The sequence below is a fragment of the Pectinophora gossypiella genome, chromosome 3 (assembly GCF_024362695.1).
Source record: "Pectinophora gossypiella chromosome 3, ilPecGoss1.1, whole genome shotgun sequence".
Lineage (NCBI taxonomy): Eukaryota > Metazoa > Arthropoda > Insecta > Lepidoptera > Gelechiidae > Pectinophora > Pectinophora gossypiella.
This window is the reverse complement of record NC_065406.1, coordinates 8,875,428-8,903,174: the sequence shown is the minus strand read 5'-3', so window position 1 is coordinate 8,903,174 and position 27,747 is coordinate 8,875,428. Positions and strand designations below refer to the sequence as shown.

Below are 27,747 nucleotides of genomic sequence, written 5' to 3'. Positions count from 1 at the left end.
AACAAATTCTCTCTAGTTTGGTTAGGACATTACAGGCTGATCATCTGATTGTCCGAAAGTAAGATGATCCGTGCTTCGGAAGACACGTTAAGCTGTTGGTCCCGGTTACTACTTACTGATGTAAGTAAGTATGTAGTCGTAACATGAGCCATGTCAGGGGCCTTTGGCGGCTCAATAGTAACCCTAACACCAGGGTTGATGGGGTTGGTAATCCACCTCACAACCGACACAATAGATGAAGATGTTTTTAGTGTATTTTTACGCTATGTACTTATATGTATTTTTAAAGTATCTATGCACTCTAACATAAACTTTTAAAACAATTCACAATACCCAAACCACACATCTCAGAGTTAGCGAATAGATTTATTGCACTTCCAAAAGAGTTAGAACAAAGACACCAACATCGGAGCTGGGTTTGGGTGAGAATCAATAAATTAGCGCCAAGACCGTTCAAGAAAGGAAAGTTGGACAAAAGTTGTTCCATGTCACATATTTAATGCATCGCAGCGCAGATTTCTAAATGGCGTTAGAGCGTGGATTAATGCACGTCATAGTCACTAGAAGAAGATTTGAACAGATCCCGTTTTACTACCTACGTCGTAAGGCCGAGATTTCCATACACAATAATGGGGTTTGGATTTTAGAACATTCGGCTTTACGACTTTAAAAAGAAATGTAATTTTGAAATCTTTGGTCTAACGCTTGTTGTAATGAAATACCTATCACCATCTTAGAACTTCGTATCAAAACGGCTGTAGTCGTCTTCGGATTCCTTTTGGCTCTGTCGACCCCTTCAGGGAATACGGACGTGACCGGTGGCGGTCCTAGACGATATTAAACGTTTGCAAGCCTTTTTTAATGAATAATATACGTCTAATTCGACCTTACCTTTCGCTTACTTTACCTACAAAATTATAGAGTAACACGCCAGAAAAGATTAAATATGTAATTATGTATCCTTCCAGTTCTTAGCGCTCACCTTGTTAGCATTCAGGTTGTATCTGATGAGGTCCTTGAACGGAGGCTTAGGGATGAGTCCGAAGCAGGACTGCAGGGTGTCCTCCGGCGACCCGATGCCGATGTGAGGCGGGAACCTCTGTGCCACAAGCATAGGCACTTACTTTTAAACTCTTCATATATATTTAAAACCATACATACCAACTCAGTTAAACATAAGTAAATCTAGTTCAATAGGTTAGGTGTGGTGTGTACAGTCACGAGCAATATAATGTACCCACTTTAGGACTCTGTCGCACTAACATATTTGACATTTAGTGAGACTTACAGTTCAATTTGTCAAAAAAGTTAATGTGACATGGTACCAAAGTGTATACATATTAATGCTCGTGAGTCGTGGCCGTAGGGTACCTAACTTACGCACACCATTGTACTCGTCAACGAAATGAACGAAACACGAAAAAATTATTATTGTAATTTTCCGGCCAAGTAGTTAATGCTATTTGCGGCAAATCTACAATATGTCACGTCAACAAAAAAAAACAAAACATGTAACTAGATGTCTAGATCTATTAAACGTAGGTCATCACCATCATCACTAATTTAAGAGCTACGCTCTTGTCGGTTTAGCATTCTCCTAACTCTCCATGCTACTTTTTTAGCGAAAAATAGGGCAATGGTTTCCCTCTTGCCTAACAAACGTAGGTAGGTACTATAAAATAAATTACAAAATTTCATAGTAGATTTCGCAATAGGTAACTGCTTATAAACTATATTATAACAACAACAACAACCTAAAGAATCCTCTTATAAGATTCTGCAGGTTTATGTAGAAAATTTCCTACATTGAGTTGTTTTTTATTAGTATAAAGTAACAAATATAAAGACGTGTGTCCACTTACCCTCTTAAACTCCTTCTTAGGAGCGTGAGGGATGTCAATAGGCGGAGGCTGTTCTATATTTAACATCGATCTGAAACAATGAAAGCCGTGAGAAACACATAATTACCACCATTATCATCATCTTTAGACGATTATGATATCAGCTGGAATTGCACGTTTAAACGATTTGTGATTATTGAATCTGATCATGCGTCGTTCATAAAATGAATAAAATCAATTGGATGTAAGTAAATGGTATAAAAAAAATACAAGGTAATGACAGCTATGAGATAATTTCTTACATTGTATGACAGACATTGTGGAGCACACTGACAAAATACTGTGGAGGCTGAAATCCGCACACGGAAATGGTGGTGGATTGGCCATGTGCTTAGAAGACCTGTGGAGCACCCGTCCCGTCGAGCTGTGACCTGGTGTGCGCGTGAAAAATGCAAAAGGGGGCGGCCCAGAGAGACCTGGCGACGTTCACTTGACCGAGAGTTAAAAACTCTCGGCATATCATGGGAGCAAGCTACAGAGGCTGCAAAAGACCACGAGGAGTGGAAATCTGTTATTCGAGCCTTACGTCCTAACAGGGGATAAAAGGATTAGAAGAATAAAGCATGATCCTCCTTAAGAACATACTTAGAAGATGGGCCTTTAAAAATAAATTTTATATTATTGCGTGATTAATGAGATCGTAAAACGATTTTAAATATAAACGAGATAAAGGAAATAACAAAAATGAAAATAACCTAAGGGGCTTCGTTCCCAAAAGTCGTCAACCCATTCTTCATCTTAAAAGCTTACTCGCGGGCTTTCAAACAAAACGAGTGTTTACCATCGTTTGTGAAACAATTAATAAGTGCCACGATCTCATTTACATATAAACAAGAAGGAAACAATTGGCTTATGAGGGGTTAAAAAGGCCACATTGTAGCAATTTATCTAAAAAAGATATATAGAAAATTGACATGCATGCGCACACAAAAAGTGCGCAGTGTCAACAAATATCAAATAGTACGTATATTGCTTTTTAAGATTATTTGAAGGCCGGTTGTGTGAAGTGGGATTGGGCTGGCTATGTTACCCGGATGCTGGAAACATTATGGGCAAGGAACACTACAGAATGGGTGTCAAAATGTCATAAGGCGTCGTGGCCGACCAATAAAAAGCGAGACAAGTTGGATGCATACATACTTCACATCTTAGAAAGAAAGAGCCCAAGATCGGGAGGAGTGGAAGAAAGGGATCTCTCCTTTGCCCTGCAGTGGGATGATGTTGGCACAAATAATAATAATAACTTTTTCTACCCCCTGTTCCCTGATGGAGGAGTAGCGGTCCATCATAGAAATAAACCATTTTTCTTTCTTTTTTTGACTGAAGTGTAAAACTTGGAATATTTCGTACTGCATGAATCCCGAGGATGTGTTACAAGTCACTGACGGAATACGTCATGGCTAATATTAAGAATATACTTGATATCTGTTACTACGAAACAGTTAAAGACATTTTCTTAACACAATTACTTAAATCATACATAACATCTGCGGTGTGAAGTTGAGTGATAGAGTGAGAAACAGCGTGATAAGACGAGATGTGGTGTAAAAGACGATATAGTGACTAGGATTGAGAAGGGAATGTTAGGTTGGTTTGGAAACGTTGAGCGGATGAAGGATAATAGAATTGCAAAAGCGGTATATAAAGCGAAAGTTGATGGTAGGGCTGGCAGAGGAAGACCGAGAAGGACTTACGATGATCAAATTGGAGATGTCCTTAGAAAAGGTTCAATACGATCTACTCTGAACCGGCGTGCGTGTATGAAGCGATTGATGAATGTGGAGGAAGCAAGAGAAGTGTGTCAGGATCGAAGCAAATGGAATTCTATAGTCTCTGCTTACCCCGGTGGGAAATAGGCGTAAATTTATGTATGTAATTACTTAAAGGGGCTACTGTTTTTTCTTTTTGTTTACCAAAGCATGGGTTATGGATTTATGTCCGTTATGTCATGGTACGCGCGTACCTACGTAGAAAGCAATTTACTCGTATTCATTGTTTGCGGAAGAATCCCTAGTAAATGGAAATGTCGTGTCTATAATGCCACTTAATTTCCTAACGACGATCGATTCGATTGCTCGTTAACCGCATACAATGATAGATGTTACATTGGTTAACGAGATTCGCAATTTACGGCGAACAAGTGTACGTACGTAGCTGTTGTTTAGAAAGTCAATACAGCTATTAGTGATGCCGGTTATCGTCAATTTGACAATTTACAGAGTACTAGATGTGTTGATTAGTGAAATTAAGATATTTTGTCTTTGATGTGTTCCCGGGAATGTTCCCACTTTGGAAAAGTTCCCAGAAGTATAAAGGCGTAAAATTTATGTGGGATCGTTGGGCGAGAATTAAACACGATAGCACCTTTAACACTTTTTATTAACTCTTTTTTTTAACAAGCACGCAGACATCACACTTTTTTTTAATTTAAAATATTAACGCAGATCAAAAAATAACACCCTTCCACCTCGACTCTCACCCAACGTCTCTTTCTTTTTTCAAAAATCACTCATCTCAATCCGCTCACACCGTTCATTTCACTCCGTTCATTTCAAGTCAATCGTCCATCTTTTCTTTATTCGTCTTCGTTCAGATCTCAACATTCAGCCTCTTACTTATCCCACATTTATGTAAACAGAAATTTATAACTTACTCGTAACCTTTAAGTAGATAAGACCTAAGTACAAGAAAGAACCATTTTAAATAGAAAAACAGCCAGTGTCCTTACTATTATAGAGTTTTTACAACGGGAACATTTCCGGGAACGGTACATCACTGGTAAGCACCTTTTTTTTTTTGACGTGACTTATTGTAGATTTGCCGCAGATGGCATTAACTACTTGGCCGGACAAATGGGGAGCGCTGAAGGCTCTCACCCGGTAACTGGTAAGCACCGAATTTCAACAATATGCATACGACTTACGACTCTCTGCAAGGGAATCAGTTCTTTCTCATCGGAAATCGACTCTAAATATTACGAGGGACCTTTAAAGAACCCGTTTTTTAAACTTAACATAATTTTGCTTCTCTAGTAATCGAACTCATTGACCATCCAAGAACTACTAAAGACAATGTACTAATTACCCTAGAAAGAAAGAGCAATAAAACTACATCACAAACACGCAAAACAGTTTTTCCTCTTTCTGTTTTTGTTACGAGCACGTTACAAGTGTTACTATAGTATTATACATCAATAGTTATAAGTCACATCTCTGTACAATGGATAACATAAACATAAACTGCCTATATACGTCCCACTGCTGGGCACAGGCCTCTCCTCAATCAACCGGAGGGGGTATGGAGCATACTCCACCACGCTGCTCCACTGCGGGTTGGTGGAGGTGTTTTTACGGCTAATAGCCGGGACCAACGGCTTAACGTGCCCTCCGAAGCACGGAATCATCTTACTTTTTCGGACAATCAGGTGATTCAAGCCTGAAAAGTCCTTACCAAACAAAGGACAGTCTCACAAAGTGATTTCGACAGTGTCCCCATCGGGAATCGAACCCGGACCTCCAGATCGTGAGCCTAACGCTCTAACCACTAGACCACGGAGGCTGTTGTACAATGGATACCTTGATGTATATCAGGAGCTATCCAGTCTAAAATATGGACAATCTGAATTGTCACATAATTGTCGTCTTTAGCGCTAAACCTTTAGGCAATGACTGCGATGTATATGTCGTGGCCAGATTTTAGAATTGATCATTTCATTATGTACTCGATCACCTCATGAAATGGTCATATTTCATGAAATAAGAATCATTCGTTGGTCACGTCACGATGCAGTCTGGCCAGATCAATGAACACAAAACGTTTAATGATAGGAGCAACTAAATGCATGATTACTTCATGATATGGCCAAACGTTGGCAATCTTATCGTAAAATTAGTAACATTATCCACCAGTAGTAGCGCTGGTGTCGATTATATTTAAAACTTGATTGATATAATAATCGATGAATCGATGTAATTATACAATTTTCCATATAGATTAGGTAAATAATTACATATAGATTAGGCCAAACGTTGATTGAAATATCATTAAACGTTGATGTTTTCACGATATGGTCAACTTAAGTTGGCTATTTCATGAAATATGACCATTTCATAAAATGGTCGAACACATCATGAGATGATCAAATCTGGCCACGACATATACACAGCTTTCTGCATTTAAGTTTTAATTTGCCAAAATGCGTTCTGTTTGCTTATTGTCAGAGTAATATAATAAACATGGTCTCTTTAGGAAAAATAAAAGTTATAAAACTTTTATTGCCAGCATCAGAGTTCAACATAAGAGAGTAAAGTATGGCACGAAAACAACTAGGATAGGAACTGCAAACAATTTTAGTGGGAATTCTCTTGTTTGTGTACGAATATCGGTGTACAATGGAAATATTCGTGAAATCGGGAGTGTAAGAACATTGGAAAATGTTCGTATAGCGCATAATGTGATATCATAAAGCTTAAGCTACAGTAGAGACGTTGTATAAAGTGAGCCGCCGGTGTAACACGGTGAAAAACGTTATATGGAGTGGAAACTGTTTTTATGTTAACCTTTTTTAACGTGATTTTTTTACATTTTGGCTAGGTAACGGCAACGGCGGCAAACGGGGACAAAAAAAAATAGGCACAAACGGTTTAACGTCTTCAGCGGAAGCATATTCTACTAAATTTTTAGCTATTTTATCTTGTTTCACTGGCAAAGTCACTAAGCTACAAAAATGTCTATCTATCTTGCGCATTCACTAAACCCCGCCGGCGTGGTTGACGATTTACGTTATTAAGCGCTTATCGCTACCGACCCACTAGGGTCGATTCATTCTTTCAAATATTATCCTCTCAGACGACGCCCTGAGCCGAGGTTCGCGCCCAACTGGACACCCTCAGGCCTGTTGTCGTAAATGTTGTACCGGGTGAGAGTCCTCAGCGCTCCCTATTTGTCCGGCCTAGTAGTTAATGCAATTTGCGGCAAATCTACAATAAATAAGTCACGTTAAAAAAAACTAAACGGGATGTAAATTGTAATCCTATTGATGAATATTAGCAATGGGAAATATAATGCGGAATTTAATTTATTGTCTCTTCTGGCGTAGTCTCGTTTCGAAGTTGGAATGCCACCCCTAGTCTGCATTTTAAGGATCACGGCGTCTGCATTCTAGCGTCTCGCATCTAGTGAACACGTACGATCTTAACATAATAATATGAAGTTGCAGGTATACCTGTTTCTGGGAATATTATGCTACTAGTGTGCAAGTTTGGAAAGTTCCGCACGTTTCGCAGTCTGTGATATACCTACATTTGTTAATTGTGGTATTATAGAATGTAGTAGGAATATGATCTGGGGGTCTGAAAAGGCCACATGAAAACAATTCATCTAACAATCCATATTGAAAAAAGAAACAAGAAAGAAAGAAACATTTATTTTATTGCAATTTGACATTTTGCGTATAAAAGTGCGAAATGTCAAATAGCAATATTGCTTTTTAAGGTGACTTGCTTCAATGTGGCCTTTTTAACCCCCCTGGTGTGCAAAAGAAGGAAACTCCTATGTTCATAATTTCAATAGTAGACTGAACATACTTTTTCAAAACGTCTAAATATTTTTTTTATGGGAATATAAAACGGTGAAGTAATAAAAAATCGTGGTCAAACATCGTACTCATTGTTTCGTAATTATTCAAAATCTCAAATTAGATTGATTTTTGGTCATTTTACACTCTGACTTCTATGTCTAGATTACCATTTTATAGTTTATCTTTGATTAAGTCATCTACCCTATTATTAACATAATTATCTATTCTTGGAACAAATATCACGGGGCTTAAAAAGGCCACATCAAAGCAATTCATCTAAAAAAGCAATATTGCTATTTGATATTTGTTTTCATTGCGCACTTAAGTACTTTTATATGCGTTAATGTCCAATTGCAATATTGCTTTTTAGACGAACTGCTTTTGGAGACACTGCGGGTTATCTTATTGTAGACTTGTGGCCTGTCCCTTCGACTCGTACTCTGTCCACTCCGATAGGGATATGGGTGTAATTATATGTTTGAATGTATTATTCATTACGGCATATGAATATATCTTCTATAGAGTCACTGTGGTCCTATGTGTCACTGGCTTGCTGCTCAAATGGGGAGTGCTGATCGATCTTCGTTAACAGACTTGAAGTACTTAAGTTATTAATTTATCAACACAGTTGATAGTTGGCTCGACCAATATAGACGGCGACACGGCTCACCGCCTATCACGTTTGTCTAACAGAAAGCTCGGCGAAGCGTAGGTCCGCGATGGATGTAGTTCTAACTAGCCCAATTGACAATATGTTATGCCCTTATATAACACGTACTTGTAGTAAGTCCTGGTGAATGCGTCGCAATCGTAGATGAGGAACCGTCGCCCGAGCACGTAGATCGTCTCTCCGATGATCAGGTCTATCGGCGCGTAGTACTCCGTCACCTCCTCTTCAGATATCTCCATCACGATCGATGGGAAAGTGACTGTCAATAAATCAATACAAATTGGTGAATTTTCTTAATGTTTTTGCTCTATTCTTCAAACTATTGGCTATAAATAAAGGTCCCGTAGATTATTCAAGCGAACTTTTAAAACTTTTTAAGCGGCTATGGTCAGTGATCGCGTACCTATTCGATTATTTACCTTCGAGTATTAAAGTAGTGTGTGATTGATAATTATAGATAACACCTTTTTTATGAAAAAACCGTCTTTTAAGTTTTAAGGAAGTTTACGCAACATTTTTTTACCCGGGATTTTAATTACCAAAATACTGTCGAGGGTTTTTATAATGTTTAGATAAATAAGCGCCCGAATAACCGAACACTGGTTATGATAATAGAAACGAGTCAGCCAACAGTAGCAATTTTTTTGTTTTTTTTTTTGTACCACAGACTGTCATAATTCAGCATGTGTATGTTACAAAGTAATAAGTGAAGACAATGAGTGCCCACAATGTCTTAAATAACAAGTGATGATAAGATCTGAGTGAGACGTCTAACAACAATAAAGTTATATTGATTTGTACGACAACAAGCTATTTTATGTTTATGTTGCGTAAAAAAGGACAAGGAAGGATATGATTACTAGAAAACGCTAATAAATAAACTGAAAAGGACTAGGGGCTAATAAAAAATATAGTCTCAGATGAAAACTGACAAAATGCATGATAACGTCGATTCTGTCCACTTAATTATACTTACTTAGGTACACAGCACACACATCTTAAACATTTGCCAGTAAAATCCAGTCGAATCGTATATTTCAATCCTGAACAATGCATGTAAGGCAAATGTAAGGCTTCAAAGCTCCGTAGTGCATTTAAGCTCAACATTCGAAGAGCTTTTCCCTGAATCCTCGTACGATATAAAAGAAAAGTGGGGAACTGCACTTTCCAAAATGAAATCTCATATTTGAAATTTTCACATTTCTTACAACGCGGTGTGGGTATTGAGCTGGAAACTTTTATCTGTGGCCGTGGTATAAATAACCAAGCTTCTCGTAAAAACACTATCTGATATTTTACGATACACAATATCTTGCAAGAATAAAGAACATAGCGATACAATATCTTTAGCGACTATTGTGAATTATCTAACAATATCGTAATTCACAATTTTATTATAATAATACAATTTATCAACTTCGTCACCTCCAACTAGGCGTTTAAGTGTTCTGAATCTGACCTGGTCCAAACGAACCCATTACACTAGCGGCATTGCCCCGTTGCACAGCCACTGACAGGCGTTGGACCAGGTAAGACGCAGACCTAGGGTCACCCCATCTGACTGAGTCTCCGGCCAATCTCCCTGATCAATTTCCTCGCCTCGCTATCCCAAGGACCTGCAGTCTCAAAAGCCAAATTTCGTATGATTATAAAGCTTCAACAAAATATAATATACTAACATACAGGCCAAAACAATTTACCGGCAGAGTTAATTCTAGATAAACTCTCCTTAAACCGGGTATTACGGAAATTAAAAACAGTATCCAATTTAGCTTTGACAGAGTTTCTTTTCAATATAAGCCGTTTCCATTTTACGTTCCAACATACTTTGTTTCCGCGCATTTAACTTTTCAAATAGCGTTTCGATGTTCCACTTTGCCGGGTTTAGTGCGCTTTGCTGCACTGAGTAATCCCTATAGTGTACTTCAAAATGCTCTAATTCATATTGCACCAACTTTTAATAACGTTCAATATCTCAAGGGGAATAAATATGGAAGTGGGCCTTACAAAGTACGCGATCTATATTAATAGGGCGTCCTTAAGGAGATTAAGTATGAAAGTTGGAGTCGTCGAACGCCTCAACTTGTTAAGTAAAGAGATTAAGAAATATTGAAACTGGAAAAGAGTCCGAAATATTTAGAAGACCGTTGCTTGTGTAAATGTTTATTTCATGCGACTTTGTTCGTTATGAAGTCGTCTAGTTAGAATGATTTCAATTTGGCTAATACACTGATACTTGATATTAAAAACTTTGTCTGAAGTTTCGTCGATGAAAGGCGACGGTTAATACCTACTGCAGCCAGGAGGTCCAAAAGACCTCTTTTTTCAGATATGTTGTATACAGGGTGGTAGTGATATCGTAACGAATACTGAGGGAATGATTCAGACCATCATTCTGAGTTCATATAAAGTTTAAGAAATTAATGAAAATTTATTATCAGTTCCATACTTTCGCAACGACAAATTCCACTTGATATCACCTCAGAATCATGGTCTGAATCATACCTCAAAGTTTTCGCTACGATGTCACTAACACCATGTATTTAATTATGTTAAAGCATCTTGCTGAATGTGCGAAGTTTACTTTTTGGGTCATCGTTTAGTAGATACATGTATTATGATGAACATTTACTCGTATCTATTGGTACTATTATTCGGTATTATGGCCGCAAACAACTGTGAGCAATTTTGCGTTCCCTGCAAACTACTATAAATTAGAGCTGAAACCCTATCCATGAATCATCAGTTCCAATACAATAAGAAGGCATAACAGCATAATAGCACTTTATTCCGATTGAGCCATTATAAAGGGGGTTTCGCCCGCTTTCAAATTATACTTTTACTCAGTTGGAGTACGTATCCAACGTGTATACGTTGGTTTTCGAGATACCGTAGCGGTTAACCGTCTCAATCGCTACGTAGTGTTTGGGTTAGAATCCCATAAGTGTAATTAAGGGAGTCGACAGAGGCTTTTCCGCCAACACGATACTGAACTGTGTGGTGAAGTGCGTCTACTTTGAGAATGAACTACACTGGACTAAAAAAATATAATCTAGCTTATATACTGTTACCTACTTAGCTTAGTAGTCATAGTATGCTCGTTTGCTGATTGTCAGCTGCTGATTATCAGTCTCGTGTGAAGGCGGCTCAAGTATTTTCGCTCACGAAGATATCAGCGCCACGTTGGTTTTTATCGACATTTCTCCCCTTAACAGGCGATTGAGAGACCATTACTGAAGGTTTTTGCACTTCAGCATTAGTTCTTTGATACACAGACATTTTTGGGTAAAAAATACGGCGTGTGTTGTTGGTATACGAAAACATGATTTTGTTGTTTTAATACTAGTGTAAGGAACATATTTAGATTGAGTTATTAATTTATCTTACAGTTGGCTCGACCATTGTAAGTGGCGATACGGCTCAACGTTGGTCTAACAGAAAGCTCGGTAAAATCTTGCGATGCATCTCTGACTACCACAATTGTGATATAGTCGTGAGCTTATGTTTATGTATTTAGACTATGGCCCTGTAGTCTAGATTTGGTTCAATAGTTCACTTGAGATAGCCTAGTCTTGTAGTTCATGCATATCATCGTCAGTTACAGTACAAGTTTAGGACATTCTTTATGTAAAATATATTTCTTAACTACTCGGCTTTAGATATTTATACATAGCTCCCAATGAAAATACAGTACAATTTATTTAGTTAATTATTTCATTTAAACAATTAAAAACGAAACAAACACATCTTATAAATAAAACACCTCCTCCAATGCGTCACATCGAGGCAAGGTGCCCAACAGGCTGGCAGCATTACCCCTCTGAATTGCCAGGCTAATTCTCTGACAGAAATAACTACCAGCCCTAGCATCTCCCGAAGCCCCAATAATACGCATTGAGAGATCCTACAAATTCAAAATCAGTACAATTTCAATTTAATTAGCGGAAATACTGAACACACCTTACATCGTCATGGCAACGTAACAAAGTCCTTTTAAGCTACTAAATTGTATACTTCCCCCACCTGGCTTCTCCTTCCACTTCTTGGGTAGTTTCATCTTCTTCAGAAGTAAAGGGAAGGGGTCTTTGCCGCCCTGTCCATCGTGAAGTTCCTGCAAATGGAGCGAACAGGTTTTCAAATGCAAAAAAAAGATTTTGTAATTACTACATTGTTTGAGGTTTACGCAGTTATTATCATAATTAAAACACATAATACCGGGTTCTTACCGCGGTTCTTACATCCCTGTAAGAACTCTGTATTATGTGTTTTAATTTTGTAATTACTTACAAACTTTTTGCAGTTTGTAAACTGATCGCGATGTATTTCGATGGAGACAATAGTCAACGGTAAAGTCAAAGCCTCAGACTCCGCATTTGACCGAGTTATTGGTACGTGTTCCAAAACGAATTAAATTAATAGTCAAATCGGGAATAAGTAAGTAAATGTCTGGTATTGAAGTGTTCCTCTAATTATTAAATAACTTGTAATGTATACCCTCATTGGTTTTTAAAAGATGTGTTGCTGTTGCAGTTTCTTGTCATTTCTTCTCCTCAGCCATTAATACCTTGCGAAATCACGTAAATTCAAAAATGTTACATTGACCTTCAACAAGTTTATCCATGATAATTACGTTGAATAAATGATTCTGATTTCTGATTTAGTGTGAGCACTCAGATAACGAGTGACAGAGATGGATGGAAGAAAAAGACATGTTGTGCTGACCTCACTTAAACAGGGATAAGGGCAGGAGGATGATGACAGGCTCTAGAGTATAACGGGAAAAATGAAAACCCACCTAGCTGGGTCCACAGAATACCAGCATTGTGGCTGGCGCCGCGGCTTATACTGAGTGAGGCCCTTTTATAAAGGACACCACCATTGTTGACCAGTCCATACACTCTATTACAATTTTCCTTAATGTTTACTGTCTATTTATTTGTACTCTCTTGTATAAGTTGTTTTTCTTGCGTGTTTTGATTGTAAGTTATGTGTTATTCCGTGTTTTGTTTTATATTTGTTACTGTGGTGTCCCTTTATAATAAAGTTTTCTTTCTTTCAAAACATTTTCACATTAACTACCGGGGAGACCGGAAGGGATATGAACCATCGATTTCCGACCATTTTTTGTTTATTTCTTTATTTAATGCTTTATTTAAACAGTATAGGACAAACGCAAATAAGTTACACACAAGACTGATTTGTAGAGGAAATTTCATCTAGCAGACCGACCATTTTAAATAATGTTTAATTACTTATTCACATAGTCTTAGATAACTTACTACACCATTGGTTCGTTTCACATGAAGGAAAATATTTCTCCTTTCATTCTTGTTATTGTATTGCATTTTATTGTACAGGAAACGACAAGCTTTCACATTGCTCCTATCTTTTCACATGTCTGATCACACCTCATTTCTACATATGACCTAAATTTTATTTACCAGCGAGAGAGTAAGTCTCGCCTCTGGTTGTGTGAGTGAAGGAATTTTTATTGAGCTCCGTAATTGGAGGATGCCCTCCAGAGCCCCGATAAATATTCATCGCTCTGATTTCCAAGGTTGCCAGTTTCTAAATTAGAACCCAAATTTACTCCCCCATCGAAAGCTTTTATAGCTTTTATATATTTCTTACTTTATATTGTTGAGCCGAGGCTTTCGAACTGCGAAGTGGCTATCTTTTCAAGTCAAGATAAGAGGCGTGCTTGTAAATGGCTTAGCGTTTGCCCGCAATTTCAAAACAGTCGATGGTACGCATATAGGACGCGCTTGTAAGTACATAATACTGTTAACACCTCTAAAGTTATAATATTCACAGAACACAGACATCGGCAATAAGTAAGATTCCAGTCCTTTTCATAAAAAAAAGGTTTATATGTAACTTTGTATTTTATATTTTGTTTACAGCTATAAAATGCGAGATAAACGCCTTTATAATCCTGTTGTGAGTTTTTATTTTATATTAACCCAAATAACCCTACGGCGGGATTGCTCATCAATGTTTTAATTTCCGGGAAGGTGCGGATTACTAAAGGTCTACGCCATTAAACGTGGATTACGATGGCCGCCGGCCCGGCTAGTGTGACCACATACAAGGGATGGACTTTTATTAAGTAAATAAATAGATTAAGCGTAAATATTGAAACTTCAAATCCAAAATTAAGTTTATTACTGTCTTTATGGCATATTAACATAAATAGTTGATATGTTAGTAGATTTTATATTCTAATTAAAACACATAATAACGGGTTATGAGACTCCCTCATATCCCTGATTTAAACGCGGTAAGAACCCGTTATTATGTGTTTTAATTATGATAATAACCGCGTAAACTTACAACAATGTATTTTATATTCTGTGGTTTTACAATACTAAGTTCAATTTTAAGGGTGGTGGGACCATCGATATGTATGTTTCGGGGACAATAGATGGCGTTAGTGTACACCAATCGGTGATCGAAATTATTATTGTTGTCATAGATAAACTGAGCTAAAAGAGCTTTAAGTACACCTTTTTTCCACTACTTGAAGGCCTAGAAAACCTACAAACAATAAAAAATATTATAAACCCTTCCTATTTTCTTCAGGTTTACTCCCGGTCTGAAGTTAATGACAACGTCCTATTTAAATGTTCTTTTTATTGCTTATTATTAGAAACCGTTTAGGTCCATAATGTCTCTTTCCCAAAATGTCCCCTGGATTCAGAAAGTCCCATTCCCTAAATGTCCCTTCCTCGAAATATCCCTTCCCCAAAAATTGCTGCTTAAGTGTTTTATAAATTTCATAACAGACATACAAAGTGAAACTACATATTATTATACAAAAAGTTTTGTAAAGGTTTATTTACATTTATTTGTAACAAGAAACTTAGTAAATACTTTTGTATGGGAATGTATATTCAATCAATAATTTAAAGTTTTTTTTTTCTCGAATTTTGCCTCTTGTAACACAAATAAAATGAAGCTACAGAAATAATGGTAAATGAGAAAACTACTAAATTATTTGCGTTTTACACTAAATGCGCTTTACTTTACACGTTCGCCATATAGGTAACAGATAGGACATAGACTAGGGTACTTACACCCTTATACACGTTATGCCACTGATTACTTAATTGCTTATGCGTCAAAATTGTCATCCACAATGCTAAACGTCAAGCCGTTGGAAATTGTCAATACGTGAAAAACTCAACAACGTCTGAATCACTAACGGACTTTGTTGCACTGGACAATTTGGACATGATGTTACGCAGGATTCAGTTAGTTGTCAAAAACCATCTCGATTATAAACTGATTTTATTTATTAAAGTTTATTTAGCACCATATCCATAATAATAAATAATATCATAATAGTATCATAATCATAACAGCCTCCGTGGTCTAGTGGTTAGAGCATTAGGTTCACGATCTGAAGGTCCGTGTTCGATTCCCGACGGGGACATTGTCGAAATCACTTTGTGAGACTGTCCTTTGTTTGGTAATGACTTTCAGGCTTGAATCACCTGATTGTCCGAAAAAGTAAGATAATTCCGTGCTTCGGAGGGCACGTTAAGCCGTTGGTCCCGACTATTAGCCGTAAAAACATCTCCACCAACCCACAGTGGAGCAGCATACTCCAGTTCCATACTCCCTCCGGTTGATTGAGGGGAGGCGCCAAGCCCAGCAGTGGGACGTATATAGGCTGTTTATGTATAAGACTTTGTATCGAGAATGACTGCAATTTATCTTGTTGTTGCTTGAGACTCTGTCGCATTTTAGGAAACCAAGGCGTAAGTTTATTCGTGTGCTGTCAAGGTTTACATAATTAGAAATCTGCTCGTCAACTCTTGAAATGGCGTGACGATAACACATATTTTCCAATTGCTTTTCTAAACTTATTATTCTTTTTCGTTTAAAATCACAGTAGGTATGGCAACACTACGTTCGCTAACGAGCCCCCGTGCTGCTGTTACTGGACATGACAGACAGAATTACACAGGTAACACTCGTTTCTTCAACATTCATTAAATGCCGCTAACGATCCTGTAAAGCGGACTACTTTATGTATTTTTCGAGTGTTAGTATATTATTATGCATTATTTACAGATATATTATCAATATTATCATATCGGAGTTTCCATTTTTCAACTTTTTTAGTATTATATTCAAGGTACTTAAAGTATTTTATTCGAGACAGATCAACAGCCCGATAGTCGGATGATATTGTGAGGTACGTTGGAAAGCAAAGGATGAGACTTGCACAGGACCGGAAAGGATGACGTGAAAGAGAGGAGTCTTATAAGCTTATTATAAGGATTAACTGTCTGCGAACTGACATTAGGCAGCTAAATTACTCAATTGTATAAAAATATTTTGTTTATTTTATATTTTTTAAAGAACGTCTAGGGCCCTGTGCCGAGGTTTTTCTTGCAGCTTCTTTTCCCCGGCTATACAGGTTGTGAGAAGCTGCAGTAGTTTTAGGCGGATGAGACGTTCGTTATGTAAAAATTGCCGATTCAAAGTGTAACTATGTTACCTACTGAATAAAGATATTTTTGAATTTGAATATAACCAGCAGTGGGTGGATTCAGGCTGACTAGATAGATAGTATAATTATTATTACTATATAATTAAAAGTTGCTATTTCTGACGAGGTAATGCGATTTAACTTTCATTGAATGCTCACTCTAGGTACTTTTAAAAGTTTTTGTGGGTACAACTGCACTAAAACTAGACTAGTGAAGGAGAAACGGCGTAAAAAACTTCAATTTATGATCGTTCCCGTCCTAATTCCTCCAATGTGATTTGCACGAGGATAGAATGAATTATTATTATTAGGGGTAGACCTAGGATAACATTTATGAAACAAATAAAAGAGAAGGTGCAGGTCGTGTCGTATCGGGAGGTGAAGGTTTTGGCGGGAAGAAGAGAGGAATGGCGATTACTCCACCGACAAGAGCGCAGCTCTTAAATAGAGAGAGAGAGAGAATGAATTAAATCTAGCAGGAAAATGTTCAGCCAGTATAACTAACTACGTTTACCTTTATGGCGATCCTGTCGTCTTGCAAGTAGTAAAACAGTTTGTATTTGCCCAATTGTCCCAGGAACGAGTCACGATCGTCCCACACCACGTCGAACCTGGACAAACATACAAACAGTAATATAGTCAAAATATACTAAATTGCCAAGCTGAAGTGGCAGTGGGCAGGACACATAGCGAGGAGACTCGATGGCCGCTGGGGCGGAAAGGAATCTCTTCGAAGCAACCTTTAAGTATAGGAGTTATTTAATATTATATAATATAGCGGGATAGTGCAGCATGAGAATACTTGTACGTATAAAAATAAATACAAAGATAGATAAACTTACGAGAATGTTTTCTATCCTATCACTCCGGTTGTTGAAAGTTATATGTTATTACTAGCTTTTGCCCGCGACTTCGTCCGCGTGGCGTGTTATATAAGAGAGAGATCTTTGTGTGTGTGGGAGTGCATATCAAATTTCAAGCATCTAACTTATGCAGTTTAGATTTTTTCATACAATTTTTTTCCCAATAACTCCCATTTTTCAAAATACAGCCAAAAATAAACTTTATATTTACTAAGGTATGCATGCATGCTAGATTGAATCAATTGATTGAATTGATTTTTTTTTAATTGATTGTTCATTGAGTTTTAATTTTAATACACACTTCCTCTCTTCCCTTCAACGTTGCTGTGCCCTACAGGGTCCATGTTTTAGTTCCTATGCCTATGTAACACCCCATTGTACTACATGGAATGCAATAAATAATTTAATTGAATTGAATTGAAAACATCTATCTTACGCGGTTTCGATTTTTTCATACAAATGTTTTTTTCCCGCTAACTCCCGTTTCCGTGGGAATTTTGCAATATCCTGTTGCAACTAAGGTTTAAGTTAACTAAGGTACCTGCATGCCAAATTTCAAGCGTCTATCTTAAGCGATTTAGATTTTTCATACAAAAGGATTTTCCCGCTAATTTCCGTTCCCGTGGGAATTCCGGGAATTCCTTTCTTAGTGCACCTCTACGGTACCTAAGCTATGTCCCTTCCAAATTTCAAATGCCTACATTTAGCCGTTCAGGCTATGCGTTGATATGTCAGTCACTGAGTCAGTCAGTTTCTCCTTTTATTTAGATTTGATTTTTTCATACAAATGTTTTTTCCCGCTAACTACCGTTCCCGTGGGAATTTTGTAATATCCTGTTGCAACTAAGCTTTAAGTTTACTAAAGTACCTGCATGCCAAATTTCAAACGTCTAACTTGAGTGGTTTAGATTTTTCATACATACATACATACATAAACTCACGCCTATTTCCCACCGGGGTAAGCAGAGACTATAGAATTCCATTTGCTTCGATCCTGACACACTTCTCTTGCTTCCTCCACATTCATCAATCGCTTCATACACGCACGCCGGTTCAGAGTAGATCGTATTGAACCTTTTCTAAGGACATCTCCAATTTGGTCATCATAAGTCCTTCTCGGTCTTCCTCTGCCAGCCCTACCATCAACTTTCGCTTTATATACCGCTTTTGCAATCCTATTATCCTTCATCCGCTCTACGTGTCCAAACCAACCTAACATTCCCTTCTCAATCCTAGTCACTATATCGTCTTTTACACCACATCTCTGTCTTATCACACTGTTTCTCACTCTATCACTCAACTTCACACCATAGATTATTAGATAGATTTTTCATACAAAAGGATTTTCCCGTTAATTCCCGTTCCCGTGGGAATTTCGGAAATTCCTTTCTTAGTACACCTCTACGGTACCTAAGGTACCTGCATGACAAATTTCAAACGTCTAACTTGAGTGGTTTAGATTTTTCATACAAAAGGATTTTCCCGCTAATTCCCGTTCTCGTGAGAATTTCGGGAATTCCTTTCTTAGTGCACCTCCACGGTACCTATGGTACCTGCATGCCAAATTTCAAACGTCTAACTTGAGTGGTTTAGATTTTTCATACAAAAGGATTTTCCCGCTAATTCCCGTTCCCGTGGGAATTTCGGGAATTCCTTTCTTAGTACACCTCTACGGTATCTAAGGTACCTGCATGACAAATTTCAAACATCTAACTTGAATGGTTTAGATTTTTCATACAAAAGGATTTTCCCGCTAATTCCCGTTCCCGTAGGAATTTCGGGAATTCCTTTCTTAGTGCACCTCTACGGTATCTAAGGTACCTACATGCCAAATTTCAAACGTCTATTGAGTGGTTTAGATTTTTCATACAAAAGGATTTCCCTTCACTACTCTGCTCCTATTGATTGTAGCGTGATGAAAAGTATACTATGACCTGTCCAAGAGTGTGAAGAATAATTGTACCAAGTTTCATTAAAATCCGTCCAGTAGTTTTTGTTTCTATAAGGAACATACAGACAGACAGACAGACAGACAGACAGACAGACAGACAAAAATTTTACTGATTGCATTTTTGGCATCAGTATCGATCACTTATCACCCCCTGATAGTTATTTTGAAAAAATATTTAATGTACAGAATTGACCTCTCTACAGATTTATTATAAGTATAGATTAAAAAGCATGCGCTACAAATATCATGGTATCAATTGGGAAACCTCCTTTATTAAGTCTAAGCTACATTGCGATTTCAAAATAAGATCATTAATCAGTAGTCTTGTGGCCTCCGTAGTCCAGTGGTTCAGCGTTGGGCTCACGATCCGGAGGCCCCGGGTTCGAATCCCGGTGGGGACATATCACAAAAATCACTTTGTGATCCCTAGTTTGGTTAGGACATTACAGGCTGATCACCTGATTGTCCGAAAGTAAGATGATCCGTGCTTCGGAAGGCACGTTAAGCCGTTGGTCCCGGTTACTACTTACTGATGTGAGTAATCATTACATGAGCCATGTCAGGGGCCTTGGGTGGCTCAATAATAACCCTGACACCAGGGTTGATGAGGCTGGTATTCCACCTCACAACCCACACGATAAGAAGAAGAAGTCTTGTCTAAAGATATTAGATATTAATTGTTAGCTGAATGAGCACAGGACAGAACTGTCTCTCTTGATTTACAGGTCGGATTATAACATTAGGACCACAGATAAGATAGCTGACATTAAATATAGCTCCCAAAGAACATGAGATGGAGTCACTAATTACCAACTAACGAGCTTTGTAACCGTACACCGAACCGACAGATGTAGAACTTGAATTTTTATTTTATTTTATTATAAGATCTAACAGAAATCTCGGTGAGGTGTGGGTACTTAGTTCATTTATTTACACCATTAACACATGTTTATGGAACGCGATGTTCGTGCGTCACCCAATAGGGTCCACATAATATCAGCGTCGTGGTTCGCGCCGCGACTTGTGCTGAGTGAGGCCCTTTTATCTCAGGACGTCCACCACCACCTTATGATCATTTCGACTAACATCCTTCTTGCTTTTTTGTAATTGTTTTAGTGGAAATAAGATATGATATTGTTGTCTTTCTTTTTGTGTGTACTATTTCTATTCTATTCTATTCATCTAGCGATGGATGCACCTCTGACTACCCCAATTGGGATACAGTCGTGAGCTTATGTTGTTAAAGCAATGGATCTTTCTCTAGTCTCTAGACTCAGGCGGTACTCGGTACGTCGCTAAGCGCAAGGGGGAACTACCAACCTGCGTCACACCCGGTTTTCTATGTGAAGGAGACTGCTCGAAACATTAGAAAAACTCGCTCCCGGACGCCACCGGAGAGGTACCGCGCCTCAGTGTACGTTTGGCTGAAACCTAATCATAAGAAAACGTCAACGCTGCAAGATATAGAAAACATTGAATTCTGAAGACTTTGATTTTTCTTTCAATAGATGTGGAAACATACGTAAATTAAGAAAATGTTTACTTTATCGAATATAATATGGTGGTGAGTTGATTATGTGGAATTTTGTAATAAACTGTATAAATAAACTAGTAGGTATAGTTTGGAACTACGTAGGACCGAAATCGCGGTTGTGGTAAGCTTAGTTGTGGTGAACCGCTTCGTAATTAATGGTTTCAAATTTTCTGTTTCGTATTGATAAAATTATATGAAGAGAGCTTTATTTATGTAGTCTGATGACTAATGACCACAAATGAATATGATAAGGGATATTAAGTACCTACAGCCCGCAAATATGAGATGGTAATTACCAGTTAACGACTCTATCACTGGGGACCAGTAAAGTTACTGGCGTACTTATATTGATTTTTAAATAGCCTAATGGCTCTGTATTACTTTCGTCAGTTTATATAATGGTAAGTTTTCGATTTTTATGGATGTGAAACTTGGACACGGACAGAGTAAGATAGAGAGAGAGACGAGGCCTTGAACATGTGGTGTTAGAGGAGGATGGAACGAATCAATTGGACAGAAAGGGTTACTAATGCGAAATTACTCAGAGTAAGGGATAAGAGTCAAATATTGAGAGTTATTGAGGACAGAATACTTAAGATGATCTGACACATAAAAAGACACGACGAATTTATAAAAAAAACATCATGGAAGGGAAGCTACAAGGAAAGAAAGGAAGAGGAAGACCAAAAAGAGAAGGTGAACGTCGTGTCTTATAAGGAACTGAAAGAATTTGCCTTTGACATAAAATAATGGAGAATGCTTCACCGATAAAAGCGTGGCTCTTAAATTAGTGAAGAATATTTTCGAGTATCTATTGAATTTCTGTCCCATGCGGTTCATACTTATTTCATTATTTCATTTCAGAGTATAGCGAATACTAATCCTGCCTGCGAGTTATTTATAGGCGTAGCTTCCTTTTGACGCACAATGACCAATACGCACAGTGACCAACAGGTAATACGAATATTGACACACAAGCATAACGACCAACACGTATAATGACGCCTAAGCAAAACGACCAATATGCATAATGACCAATACCAATTAAACTCGCATAATGACCAACTCGCAATTCGACACACTCGCATATTGACCTATTAGCATTTTGACTAACGCGCAACAAGTTTACATTTTTTAAGCTTGTCTGTAAAAAAAAGTACCACTACCAACTGTTTAGAAGGGTGGCACCACCGTTTGAACGTGAGAATGTCCATACATCCAAGCCTTTACCGTTTTATTTTTAAACTTAAAAAGGAAACAAAATTTTATGACCATGAAATTTCAAGATCGTTATTTCGCGAGCCAAAAGTAAATCGAAGAAAATGTGATATCGATTTTGATATGAAACTGTCTATTTTGTTGCGTGAACTGCATGCAAAAAAAATTAACACCATGCAATATCTTAGGAAGATAGTGTTTTCGCGGCTGAAACGTATTGAATGATTATTATTTTAATGTAAGAATATTACCAGAGTCACTTTTAAGTTTACTTTTGTAGTTCAAAAATATCCATTAATAAACCGTTCATTATTATGTATGATTTTATTTTCTTTGCCCCATTCATAGACTATTATTTATTATATTGTATTGTTTCTTATTATGTATTGGCTAACCTAACAGCGTATTTGCTGTTTCGTGTTTAATGACAATAAATGATTTGGTATTGGTCATTATGCGTATTGTTAGTTTTGCTAATGCGTCATTATGCGTTTTGGACGTTTTGCGTGTATGTCTAAATTCGAATTTTCCGTTAGTCATTATACGTATACGTCTTTTCACGTACGCGTCATTTTGCGTTTTAGTAGAAATGCTAATAGGTCAATATGCGAATGTGTCATATTGCGAAAAAAACCATTGTATTATTGGTCATTGTGCGTCAAAAGGCGTAGCTTTATGTGTTTTTATTCCGAATAATGTTCATTATCTGTTATAATAAGGGTAAGTACTTGAGTATATAATATGAGTAAACATAATTATCTAAACATATACTTATTTTTGGAAGTTACAGTATTAACGATGTTTCGTTTCTGAATATGAAGCCACGTTTGGCTAATAGCCAGGAGTTCGGTGTGGAACCGAACAGTTGTGGTAAGTGGTCGGATATCTGAGGTACACCACAATATTGCAAAATTCAGAACAATAGACGAAATAGTAGAATTATCCATTCTATTATGGAGGAATATATAAAGTGCGCGATCCGAGAGTTGAACCATGTAAATCATGCGTTCTCTCAACTATGCTATCTAGCCTTTTAAATATTGGCACAAAACTTTGTTTAGCTCAAAGTCCCTCAGGTGCACCTCATTCGCGGGAAACAATTCTAGTGGCGGCAAGTCTCCGGTCTTAATTGGCTTTGAATTAAAGTAAGTACTTAATTAAGAGAGTGGAGATTCACTGTAGCAGTCGCTCTAGTCGCTACACGCTGCCGAGGACATTGAAAATGTATAGGGTCTTAAGTCTAGCTAGAAGAGTGGACAATCACGTTAAAAAGAAGTGAAAGGAGAAGTGAAAAGTGGAATTTATATAAGAACTATTAACTTGTGTGTTGTTCAGTTATGTTTTAGAAGCCATTAAACCTATCACTGTAATACAGAGATAGTCACTGTGGTTCTGTGGTTCACTGGTTTGCTTCTCAAACGGGGATCAGCGGTTCAAACCCCGGTGCCGGACCTGCACCAATGAGTGATTAATTTATCTTAAGTTATAGACGGTGTCAAACAGGCAGTCGCTTCTGTAAAAAACGGACCTGTCAAATCTTCAGGTTAGGTAAGCGGAGCCTGTGACAAACGGAATAATGAAGTAATAGACGGTGACGTGGTTCACTTGTCACGTTGGTCTAACAGAAAGCTCGATGAAATGTGGGTACTTAGTTCAGATGAACTAAGGGATAAGAGTCAAATATTGAGAGTTATTGAGGACAGAATACTTAAGATGATCTGACACATAAAAAGACACGACGAATTTATAAAAAAAAACATCATGGAAGGGAAGCTACAAGGAAAGAAAGGAAGAGGAAGACCAAAAAGAGAAGGTGAACGTCGTGTCTTATAAGGAACTGAAAGAATTTGCCTTTGACATAAAAGAATTTGCCTTTGATGAAGACATAGTTCATCTAGCGATGGATATACCTTTGACAACTCCAATTGGGATATATATAATTGGAGTTATCAAAGGTATACGACTAAAGGAGGAGGTAAAGCTCACGACTATATAGTCATGAGCTTATGTCATAATAAATATCCCTGTATTTCATATTGACCACCATTACTCTGCTGCACATGAGTATTGACATAGCTGTAGAGTGGCCGGCAGCAAAGTAACCGCGCGTTGCGGCCGCCGCCGCGGCTGCGGTCGAAGACTTGGCACTACCGCTGCCATGTAACTTCGACACAGTTTCCAATATACTTCCCATATAAACCTATACTAAACCTACTAATATGTTAGTCATGTTAGCAATGGAAGCCATGGTAGCCCAGTTCGTAGAACGCTTGCCTCTCACGTTGAGGTCGTAAGTTCGAATCGTTCGAATTTGTTTTCGAATTCATGTTTGGATCATAAATTATATCCGGTGCTCAGCGGTGAAGGAAAACATCGTGAGGAAATCCACATTCCCGAGAAATGCATTTTCGGAGGTATGTGACTTAACCTGTATTGGGCTGGTTTTACCGTCGCGGGTAGGAAGGTCAGACAGGCAGTCGCTTCTGTAAACAACCGGTCCTCAAATCTTCAGGTTAGGTAAGCAGACCCTGTGAAAAACGGGATACGGGAGATGGGATATTTTCCAGTTCACGGAAAATAGAAATTGGCACTGAACTTGTTTAAACGTAAATATGTATACCTAAACCACCAGCGCTCGGTCTGCGATTGTTGAAGTTAAGCAACATTCGCAAAGGCCGGTCATAGGACGGGTGACCAAAAAAAAAAGTTTTCATCTCGAACTCCTCCGTGCTTCGGAAGGCACGTTAAGCCGTTGGTCCCTGCTGCATTAGCAGTCGTTAATAACCATCAATCCGCACTGGGCCCGAGTGGTGGTTTAAGGCCCGATCTCCCTATCCATCCATAGAGAAGGCCCGTGCCCCAGCAGTGGGGACGTTAATGGGCTGATGATGATGTATACCTAAATAAACTCACGCTCTCAACGCGGGCAGAGCTACAAACATAAGCCAACTTGCTTTTGCTACTTAGTATGACGTGGTCATAGTAGCCCATTGACATTTACAACACCAGAAGCACTACTGCCTATGCGTAGCCAATGCTGCCAGCCTTTGAGAGCCTTATTAATTCTCTTTTTAAAGGTCATAGTGCAAAGACTCTCTTCAGTAGGGACAGTTTTTAGAGTCGCCTTAAACTGCCATTCAAGAAAACCGTAATTACAAAGATGAAAAAACGGTTAAATTTTAGTCAAATTCTTGACCAAAAAGAATTTAATAAAATGTAACCGCTGATGCCGCCGATGCCGACGCCGATGTGTTTTATTTTTAATCGTCGAAGGACAACAGTGACATTGTCTCAAAACTTTGTGACGTGATGAAATATTATTGTTTGAAACTGTAAAGCGGGAAGGAGTTTTATCAAACGACAATGAGGATAAAAACGACAAAACGGCAGAACTGTTGAGCATTCCTAAATTTTGACACTGTTCAGCTGAAATTCGTAATAAATTGCTATATAAATAAATTGCTGAAGATTTGACAGGTCTGGTTTTTTACAGAAGCGACTGCCTGTCTAACCATCCAACCCATTGTCTATACAAGAATGCGTATTGCCAATACAACCATCTCCAATATTGATATTGCTATTTTTATATTCCGCAAAGTTCGTGGCTGTTGACAGACGCAAGAGATTCACCCCAGAAAAATACACGCCGTTATTATGCCGAGTGCGTCCCGGGTGACGCACACCAGTATTCCAATATCACAGTTTATTACGAATTAAACGAGGCACGTACACTGGGACGAAAAAATAAACATTCACGACATACGACGGTAGATACGACGGTACATACGACGGTAGATACGACGCAGCCTTAAGGAACTTAAGTTTGAGGTGATGCAATACAGGAAATAGTTAAGAGTCAACAAAGCACACCACCTTTCACGTTGGCCTGACAGAAAGCTCGGTGAGCTGTGGGCACTTAGTTCATCTTGCGATGGACGTACCTCTAACTACCTTTGGATGCAGTCGTGAGCTTATGTTCTGTTGTGTTGTCGTAACAAAAATAAATTACATCGCTTACATGATATTCTTTAACATACTTTTTAAACGTAACCTCAAAAATCCAATGTCTTACCAAGTTTCAAATGCTTCAGCAGGTTAAGAAGCTTTTCTAATGTACTTAATTAAAGCTTTCACAAGGGTGAACCCTTAACCTAATTAAAATAAATCTCATATTTGATGGATAGCAATTTTAATCATCAGAAGTAACTAGATACTACTTACGCATGTACCTGTCTTTAAAGTAACCAGGCATGGGATATGTCCCATGCCTACTAATAATAGTACATACATTTATATCTCTTATAAACTCTTATCTCTCTCTTTTTATCTATTTATAAATGTGTGTATGGAAATGGGCAATAACACTGACACGGCATTTTAAACAAACATGCCCTGGCTCCAGGGTCTAAAACATTCTAGGTCACATACATATTTCAATGTAAAGAACTTCTTATTTATGACACAGAACGAAAAACCGCTCGCTGGCTTGATATAGGCCTGTGTTTATGGCTCATAAAATGAGGACGAAGCTAACACCGACGCGCCAACTTTACTTATAACTCAAGACATAAGTAATTATCTTAACATCGAATATTAAAGTGAAAGCAGATTATTAAAAGAGGTAACGCTGACATGACAAGTGTTATAAGTACTTGTAGATAATCCGATAACGTTGTTGAACTTTGAAAATGGATACCTTGTCATAATAACCCTCAACATACTTTGAAAACGTTTATTTTATGACTTGGAAGCTTGGAAGTCCTTTATTTTTAGCGGCAAACTTTATGATGTACGTTTTAGGAGTTATAAGTTTAGTAATAAAACAACAACTGGGAGTTGTTTTCAGGAAAAAACCCAATAACTTTCCACTTTAAATCAAGATTAAGAAAAAGAAACGTCGACGTTTCATTGTGGATTTTATCCCTTATTTGCCCCACTAAGCAAACTTTATGGGGGTTCATTAAAATCACAATGAAATATCCGTCTCGTAATAAGTCGGCTCGAGTCGTCAAGCGCCCGCTCGCAGCTGTAAATGGCGAAGAATACGTAATTACGGAAAACAATTAACATAGACGTAATTTTATGTAAGTAGCCGGCAAGGTGCTAGTTCGCCTTCGACGGTGAACTGCGAAACTAGGCCAGATGGCTTATAAACAGCTACGCAATACCCTTGACATCCACGCATAGAGCTGATCCTGATAATGTGTATAATATACACGCAGACACATCTCAATGCATTCTTAGTAAGTAGGTATCTTTATTAGATTAGTAAACAAAATCACAAGGTGACAATGAATCACGATTCCAAAAATGAATGCCACTTTTGTTAATTATAACTAATACCCACCTATGGTATACAGCATGTGACATGTATTAAAGTTCTAGTTTTCTTCTTTGTCCGTTCTCGACAAAGCTTTAAACTTGTTCATTTTAGAAACGAAATTCTCCTTTTCAAACGTGCCGGTGAAATGAAGCACGAGCACTTTAAGCTCTCATTTTCTCTTTGGCGAGGGATGTAGCAGCAAAGGGAGT

The 27,747-nt window shown here is 37.9% G+C and overlaps 1 protein-coding gene across 1 annotated transcript in view; it reads right to left on the bottom strand.

The window, feature by feature from the left end:
* Positions 1 to 27,747, bottom strand: part of LOC126382287 (EF-hand domain-containing protein 1-like) — a gene marked incomplete at its 5' end in the record, with an annotated part of 58,234 nt that overhangs the window by 6,021 nt on the left and 24,466 nt on the right. The window contains 5 exons of the mRNA XM_050032104.1: positions 983 to 1,099; positions 1,863 to 1,932; positions 8,258 to 8,408; positions 12,173 to 12,260; positions 17,164 to 17,260. Of these exons, the coding sequence (XP_049888061.1) occupies positions 983 to 1,099; positions 1,863 to 1,932; positions 8,258 to 8,408; positions 12,173 to 12,260; positions 17,164 to 17,260 (523 nt within the window). The remainder of the gene's footprint in view (positions 1 to 982; positions 1,100 to 1,862; positions 1,933 to 8,257; positions 8,409 to 12,172; positions 12,261 to 17,163; positions 17,261 to 27,747) is intronic.